We start from the raw sequence: 9,005 nt of genomic DNA on the forward strand, positions 1-9,005 counted from the left end.
TCTCAAGAAAGATGACAATAAAAAGTAACTCGTGCAGGTCTGAGTGACAAATCTATCAAATTCGTGCCGTATAGTGGGTGTTATTATTTATTATTTTTAAAGATATATAGATATGGAGAGACGGAGAAATAGAGTTTCCTTTCTTTACAGTGACTTTCAGCTAAAAATAATAGGAAAACCGGGCGAGTTGGCCGTGCGCGTAGAGGCGCGCGGCTGTGAGCTTGCATCCGGGAGATAGTAGGTTCGAATCCCACTATCGGCAGCCCTGAAGATGGTTTTCCGTCCCATTTTCACACCAGGCAAATGCTGGGGCTGTACCTTAATTAAGGCCACGGCCGCTTCCCTCCAACTCCTAGGCCTTTCCCATCCCATCGTCGCCATAAGACCTATCTGTGTCGGTGCGACGTAAAGCCCCTAGCAAAAAAAAAAATTGGAAAATTTCACGCCTCCCAGTAACGTTCATATCTATAAGGGTGAAGTTTGTACATATTTGCGTAGATAACGAATGTATGCTTAGCAAACGTCTTGGCAATAAGACAAATGATTTCCAGTCTGTTCTCACACGGATTATAAAAATACTCTAAGCCACTGCATTCCATCTGGCATACATTGCGTGGTGACAGGGATCGTTGTTCCAAGGAGTAAATTAAATATAGGTACATGAGTCGATCTAGAGATCGCATCATTTCAAATATTGCCATTGAAAAGTGGCAGAAGAACACGTTCTTCCTTGTCATCGACAGCAGTGATCAATATCGTTTTTTACGAATGTAAGTGGTTCATTAATTTATTTCTCTTGTTAAACATTTATTGTTGTTGTCTTAGTTCACATCCAAGAAAAGCGGTCGTTATGATTGACCGAATGAATTGTGGTAGTTATTTCGAAATCTAACTAGGCTACTAGATTTTTTAACAACTGTTCACGTAAATAAAATTTCGCTGCATTCATTTTTATTTAGGCATAATATGATATAAAACACTAAAGTCCACCACTCTTTCATAAAAGCATATCAACATATCTTCGTGATGTTAGTGGAGCTGCAGATTACCCTCACAAACAGTGTATTACCTCATGTGAGATACCCTTCCACGAGTCAACCTGAGGATGTTATTCGTTAGAAGAAGGGGATGTATGTGCCTACTATTCTAAGCATGCAAACTAAAAATTATTGAAGTAATAGGCTTTGTGATGGACGAGTTCTACAGGACATTCTACCTACCAAAATATTTGCTGAGCGACATTGCGTTTTCTACCTTAAAACGGCGAAAGGTATATTAAGAAATCATTTTCGGGGTTTTCTTTAAGACGATAAACCTATTTTATTTATTTTCTATTAAGCATTTTAAGAAACCATTTTCGATTGTTATTTGTATTTAAAATCCAACAGATTGTTTCTCATTATTTGCCCATTATGCACTTTTACCCGGCACAAAATATACTTTGTCTTTTAAGCTCCCTCTAAATTGAGGAAGTGTAATATATCTAGATATCAGATGGGATATTTTCCATTAATATTCATGGCTATTAAGGAAAGGATTCCGAAAAAGTGAAATGTATTCTTTATGGAATCGTACATATCAGATCAATAAAGAATAAATCAGCTTTAAGTTTACAACACCTTATTTGAAAAACTTGTACTTTTTTTTTAGATAAAGCGTCTTAAATCAGCCTAAGCTCTCCCTTTGGATCAGTGAGAGAGTGTTGGCCTTCAAGTGGCAGGAAGATGGATTCAAACGTGGTAGAGCTCGTCGGAATTTTTAAGGGCAAAATGATCATCCGACAGTCCATGTCGAACGATGTCGGAAAAGAAAAGAAATCCCTTGTGACACATTTGGTGTTTACCCGAAAAAAAAGGAATTAAAACTCAGCCATAGATCACTCAACCGAACATCGAAATTGATGTTTAGGCAGCCTAGATGGCATCAAATTAAAATAATAATAATAATAATAATAATAATAATAATAATTATTATTATTATTATTATTATTATTATTATTATTATTATTATTATTATTATTATCATCATCATCACAGCCTGCATTTGTTACTGGCTGAAAGCGCACATCACTTTACGCATACGTTACAATGAGTATTATCAATGGAACGTAGCCGAATGATCAGGGGACCGCGGGTTCGATTCCAGACCGGTCTGGGACTTAAACTTCATGTGCTTAATTCCTCCCGGTTGGAGGCTGAATGTTTCTTTTCGTCTTAATACACATTTGCATACAACACTTCACATCACAAACCATCAGAAAAATACATAGATTTGATGTCGGGAAAGGTATTCAGTCGTAAAAGTGGGGTAATTCCATACAAAATGCCAACCCCCAGGTAAGTGGGAGAAATCCAGGAAGAAGAAGAAAGTGGAACGGAACGTGTTGCAGGTTGATAATGATAAGCCGTGAACCAGGTCCACAGCGTGTTTTTTTTTTTTAATTGAATAAGGGGATGCAAAATACACCGATACCAAGCTCTAGGTTTCTAGAGTACATGGACGTGCCTCATGTAATTCATGTATAGTTCCATTTGTGTATCTACCTTTATACATGGTTACATTTTAATGACCATTTAGTGGCACAGATTTAAACAAATGTATCTACATCCTTTGACGTTTGCCTTGGATTCTGAATGCATACAGGTGTAACGTATCAGAAGCACGCAACTTACCAGATGTGAAGTGACTGCCGAGTGGTAATGATATACGATTTCAGAAATAACTATTGTAATATATGTGATAGCATTATCTTTAAATGAATTAATTTCAAAACAACATCGGGGCATGCAGAGAGGGTCTCGGCCCACAATTAGCCACAACTGGTCCTTGGTCCGATAGTTCGGCCCTCCGACACGCTAACCAAGCAGATGGGTGGCCACGGCTCTTCCGTGACTCTACGCCTCTATATCCGGAGATGGAGAGGGGCTGGTCCTCTCGGTTGGCTGTCATAGGGATGGTTTTCCGTGGTTTTCCATTCTGCGCTAAGGCGTATGCCGGAACAGTTCCTAGTATAGGCCACGGCCGCCAACCCTCTCACCTTCCTCACACATCTTCTCCGATACAAATCTCCTGGCCTGAGAGACGGCGTCACTGCGTAGGAGGCCCACCTCCCCTTCAGAGCAGGAAACAAAATATTTAGTAGTAGTAGTCAAAAATATCTTCACTCATTGTCATGGGTTAAGAATGAAGCTACGTTCTGTATAGGTAAATTCATCATTCTAACCATAAAAAGCATACGTAAGGTTATTATTGAGAGCTATAGATGGCGATGGAAAATTACTTTTTATTGCATGTACATCATAAGTAATTGACTAAGTTGTTTCTGCTCTTAACAGCCCATACATGTAGGAAATAAAACCATACTTGAATAACAATATCACGTTGTTCTGATACAATATAATATAACCTGTTGGTTGAGAAGATTTGACAAGATTTTTGTGACATCCCTTGCGCAACAGGAAGAGGAGTTCTAATTCAAACTCAGCTAGTATGTGAACATTATTCACCTTATGAGTAATGGCGGTGTAATTACTACTGATTTCATGTAAAACGTGTTGTACAATTTTTCTACCTAAAGTGCGCATTCCAATAAAAAGAATAGTTGATGACATTCCCAAGCTGATGGAGTATATTTCTCAAGAGGAAGACACTACGACATTGTACGAAGAACTATTACACAACTGGCCACCGATCAATTTAATTTTCAACATATTCCCACGGACTGAAACAATCAATTTATTGAGAGTAATATGTTAGTTTTGAACGCATTACATTTTTCATTAAATTATAACATTTATGTCACTAATTTGAGAGATTTCTGTGTTAAAATTAGTACAAAATAATAAAAAAGAAATAACGGTTTTTAAATATTAGCAAACGATTTAGAATTTCGCTTTTTATTAAACAAAAGGATAAAGCCATTTTGAATATGACACAAAATTTCTAACAAAATGGACACTGTGTTTATGACAACTATTTCAAAGAAAAGTTTTCTTTTTGAAATTTTGTAAAAGTTACTGCTCACCAATTTACATTATTTCTAAAGTAAAATATTCAGATAAAGTTAACAGTTACAATAGCAGTAAGCCGTGGCATTTCTTTCACTCAGCTTTTAATGCAGTAGCTAAGAAAGAGCACTCATTGTGACGAAGTCGTAGAGCACGCCTCATTCCTTGAAGAACTCTCGAGCTACGACGCGCAAGTAAGAAGAAGAATGCATTAACACAACTAACGGATACTCGTAGAATCTATCAGCTTTACTTACCGTTTTGTTGCCCAAGTTTCGAACTCTGCAAGTCAGGTATGCTGATTTTCCGACCAGCGCTGTCACATTTCGTGGTGTCATAGCGTCGAAGTAGGGATCGTTCCGTCCAGGTGGTGGGGGCGGTGGCGGCGGAGGAGGTGAACCTGGAGGCTGTAACGAGTTGAAGCCAGCCCCCGCCCCTTGACCGTAACCTCCACTCACGTACGAGGACCCTAGAGAGGCAGAAAAGAGACCATTAACAATCTATATAATGTTACAGAAAACAAACAAAATTTTAAATATGACATTGCACACTTCGGAAATTTAGTACGTAAGAATTAGCATTGAACGTTGTAAAGTGGAATGAATTTCCGTAATACAATATTTCTTTCCTTCTCTTTTTTTTTTTTTTTTTTTTTTTGCTAGGGGCTTTACGTCGCACCGACACAGATAGGTCTTATGGCGACGATGGGATAGCAAAGGCCTAGGAGTTGGAGGGAAGCGGCCGTGGCCTTAATGAAGGTACAGCCCCAGCATTTGCCTGGTGTGAAAATGGGAAACCACGGAAAACCACTTTCAGGGCTGCCGATAGTGGGATTCGAACCTACTATCTCCCGGATGCAAGCTCACAGCCACGCGCCTCTACGCGCACGGCCAACTCGCCCGGTTTCTTTCTCTTTAAAGTACAGTATATATGTACAATAATTACTTTGCCAATATAACAGCGTAACTTTTTTTTATATTAGGACCGAGCTCGATAGCTGCAGTCGCTTAAGTGCGGCCAGTATCTACTATTCGGGAGATAGTAGGTTCGAACCCCACAGTCGGCAGCCCTGAAGATGGTTTTCCGTGGTTTCCCATTTTCACACCAGGCAAATGCTGGGGCTGTACCTTAATTAAGGCCATGGCCGCTTCCTTCCCACTCCTAGCCCTTCCCTGTCCCATCGTCGCCATAAAACCTATCTGTGTCGGTGCGACGTAAAGCAACTAGCAAAAAAAGATATATATATATATATATATTAGGAAAGTGATAAACAAAAAGCAAGCTTGATGTTTTGTGGATCGTCAACATCCGTTGTAGCACCAATTACCAGACAAGAAAACAGGTAGAAATTATAGATGCAATCGAAATATTTCTTCAATCAAGACTCCTTTTAAAAAGTACGTTTACAACTGTGCAAAACAACGTGTAGACTCACTCAAACTCACTCACAAAAAATGTCCATCTCAGTCGAAGCTCATTCAGTGATTCCTATTCGAATCCTCTGTTCAGTGAGTGTTTAGAGAATTTAAACTCTAAATGGCGCTCAACTTCACCAAACAAATGAATCTACCGAAATACCCATGCTGTCTGGTCACAGTTAGTAAAAGCGAGCCAGGACAGGTCGAGCAGCTCCGAAACTTGGAAGTTCAAGCGACTCGGGCACTTGTACACTGTTGCCACATGCGTCTGTTCACCACACGCATTTCTTGTGAAGACACTCGTAACGCACGCACGCGGAGTAGAAACATAGCAACAACTTGAAGTCTGAACAACTGAGTGGTCTGGTATACCGATCCTTTAATAGAGTTTGGGTTGACACAGCTCACTGAACAATTCTCGTCGGTTTCAACTGAGCAGCAATAAATATGTCTCAGTTCGTTCTAGCAGCAGGCTCGTTCTCTGACGAAACGAGCTGTGTAATAGTGTAGAGGGAATGAGACCAGTGTCGTTCATTGCACGGCTCTAGCATGCTGGCACTGTACAAGAAATATGACTGATTAAAGGTAGAATTTCTGATCGCAAGGGCACTAACTAAAATTCAATTCTCACCTTGAAAGTTTTACTATAAAGGAAGCAGACAGTCACATGTATGTTTTCACAAATTATATGCTCGAATGTGATGGGTAGAGATGTGCTCATTCTGATGATATATTTTGTTTGCTGTTTGCCTTACGTCGAACTGACACAGATAGGTCTTATGGCGACGTGGGATAGGAAAGGCCTAGGAGTAGGAAGAAAGCGGCCATGGCCTTCATTAAGGTACAGCCCAAGCATTTGCCTGTTGTGAAAATGAGAAACCACGGATAAACCATCTTCTGGGCTGCCGATAGTGGGGTTCGAACCCACTACATGGTATCTCCCGTATGCAAGCTCACAGGCGCACGCCCCTAACCGCACGGCTAACTCGCCCGGTGTGATGATAGAGAATAACAAAGTTGAAGTAATTGTACGGATAGTGAGGCTGTAGTGCGAATAAATAGAAAAAATGTTGAAATCCATCCCACGCATGAGGCATGCATAAATTACAAATTAACACAATTGTTTCGATTAGGTAGAAATCGTATAAACTAATATCGCTTTACGCTAATTACTTGCCTACAGTGTATTTAACACATCATTGCTTTGATTGCTCTAAATCTTTACTAACGTAAAGTTTTTCTAGGGAAATGATTCCAAAAGTCATGTAGAAGTCACCTAAGTTGAGTAGTTACTGAGTTTTCACAATACCGAGTACTTTCCCAAGATTACAGCACAGCGAACGTATTATAAGACAGGTTTTTCGAAGTGCATACAACGAGTTCTCAGAATCCATCTACTTAATATTGTGACCAAGCGAGTTGGCCGTGCGGTTAGGGACACGCCGCTGTGAGCTTGCATTCGGATGATGGTGGGTTCGAATCGCACTGTCGGCAGTTCTGAAGAGGGTTTCCCGTGGTTTCCCATTTTCACACCAGGCAAATGCTGGGGCTATACCTTAATTAAGGCCACGGCCGCTTCCTTCCCACTCCTAGCTCTTTCCTGTCCCATTGTCGCCGTAAGACCTATCTGTGTCGGTGCGACGTAAAACAACTAGCCATTTTCACACCAGGCACATGCTGGGGCTGTAGCTTAATTAAGGCCACGGCCTCTTCCTTCCCACTCCTATCCCTTCCCCATCCCATCGTAGCTGTGTCGGTGCGACGTAATGCAAATTAGTAATATTGCAATGGGAGGCTGCAGATTATAAATATTGACTCCGAAGCAGAGGACTGAAAGCTGGGTGGAGGCAAGATACTGTACTTATTCACAAGTGAAAGGTATTATAATGAAGTACGTGAAATATATTGTTGGTAAGGATGTGTAGGAACAATAATGAAAGAGTTCTGCTACAAGAAAGATGAATTACGATATTTACAAGTTGTAAGAAGTAGGCAGTGCGTCTCAGTTCGAATGCGTATGAAATACCAACATTGAGCTGAGTGGTTATCACTCAGCAGCTCTGCATTCAGAAGACGAGTGGCTAATAATCTACTATCGGCTGTCCTGAGAATGGTTTTCTGTGGTTTACCATTCTCATTTCCAGGCAAATACTGGGAAAGTTCCTATACTGGCTGAAAATGAAATCCTAACACCAAAAACCAGTTGTGCTAGATAAACGAAACTCGGGAGGCGTGTTTGCACGTCTTATAGATGACGCCTATTCAAGTTTGTGAGCTAGTCAATGAAGAGGGTGTAAGTAGCACCAATACAACCTTGCAAAGCAAGTTTGTTTTAAATACGCGCTGTACGCGTCGTGAGCGTTAGACATCGACCGGTGTTGACGTTGTGAGGCAGGTGTGAGTCAAACATGACTTTAAGGGGACGAAGAAAGCAGCTTCAGCAGTTTAATGAGTTTGAACGTTGCCTACGAGACATAAAAAGCCGAGAAGTGTGCGCTAGTTCCGAGAAAAACAACCGTCCCCAACCATGTTTGCAGTATCGTCCCCAGATGTCTCTACATCGTGTTACTTTTTGCAAGTGCTGTAGGCTATTAACATATGGAGAAAAGTGATTTTAATACGTTTACGTATAGATTTCGCTTCGTGTTCAAATGAACTCAAAGTAAGTTTCATATGCCTATTGTTGTGTACTGTACTGCAAATCCGATGCGTCAAAGAAAGGGGAACACTGGAGTTTTCATCCGTTTCCTGCCGATCCAATTTTAAAGAAAAAATGTAGAATGCTTTATCCAGACAGGTAGAGGGGGGTGGAGTAGCCATTTTGGTCCCCTCGGACGTCATCCAGAGCCTGCAAGTTATATTTTGAAGATTATGGCTTCAGTTTAAGTACAACAAAAAGATAACTTCTTCCTAACAGAGTGCCTTCAGTCTCAACAGGTTATCCCGCTTACAGAACGTAGAACGTAGAAAGAGATCGGAAGCCACATGTACAACTCCAAATAAGATAAGCGTACAGTTTTCTGCCTATAATGATTGTGGAAATGTATAATGACTAAGTCGGATTACGCATGTGGGTCTACCACTAATGAAATAGAAATGCAAGTCTCTTTCCCACTTGTTGAGCATAAAGCTAGGACTCCAAAACAAAAGAGAAATATATACTGGAAAGGAAATTAAATTAGGCCTACCGACTGAGACAAACATATTTAAGTTAAGATATAAAATATTTGAAGTCCTCGAAGAAAGCTGAAAATTTGGTACTTGATGAAAAAGTAACTAAGGCAAAATGGTGAGAATGGAGAAATGAAGGTATTATTCAAATTAGAACAAATAGACCCTTATGGAACGAAATATATAAGAAAATCGCTAGTCGGAAACAGATTCACGAGGTCACTTCACTGCCTCAGATTTACCCATTAAAAGACGCTTAAGAATTATGTTGGCTATTCTATAGAGAAACTGGAATAACATCCCTCAATAAACAAAAGCTCCATTACAAAGCCATGAATGTGACATGCGTGGAAGAACATTGAAGATCCCGCATCTTAGTTAAAGTGGCTATCAAACCAAAAGTACACTA

The 9,005-nt window shown here is 40.2% G+C and overlaps 1 protein-coding gene across 1 annotated transcript in view; it reads right to left on the reverse strand.

The window, feature by feature from the left end:
• Nucleotides 1–4,551, reverse strand: part of LOC136864566 (zwei Ig domain protein zig-8) — a 729,461-nt gene extending 724,910 nt beyond the window's left edge. Inside the window, exons 1-2 of the mRNA XM_068226246.1 lie at nucleotides 4,533–4,551; nucleotides 4,265–4,476 (exon numbers count right to left, since the gene is read on the reverse strand). Of these exons, the coding sequence (XP_068082347.1) occupies nucleotides 4,265–4,476; nucleotides 4,533–4,551 (231 nt within the window). The remainder of the gene's footprint in view (nucleotides 1–4,264; nucleotides 4,477–4,532) is intronic.
• Nucleotides 4,552–9,005: the final 4,454 nt, after the last annotated feature.

Source organism: Anabrus simplex, chromosome 1, assembly GCF_040414725.1.
Source record: "Anabrus simplex isolate iqAnaSimp1 chromosome 1, ASM4041472v1, whole genome shotgun sequence".
In the NCBI taxonomy this organism is placed as follows: domain Eukaryota; kingdom Metazoa; phylum Arthropoda; class Insecta; order Orthoptera; family Tettigoniidae; genus Anabrus; species Anabrus simplex.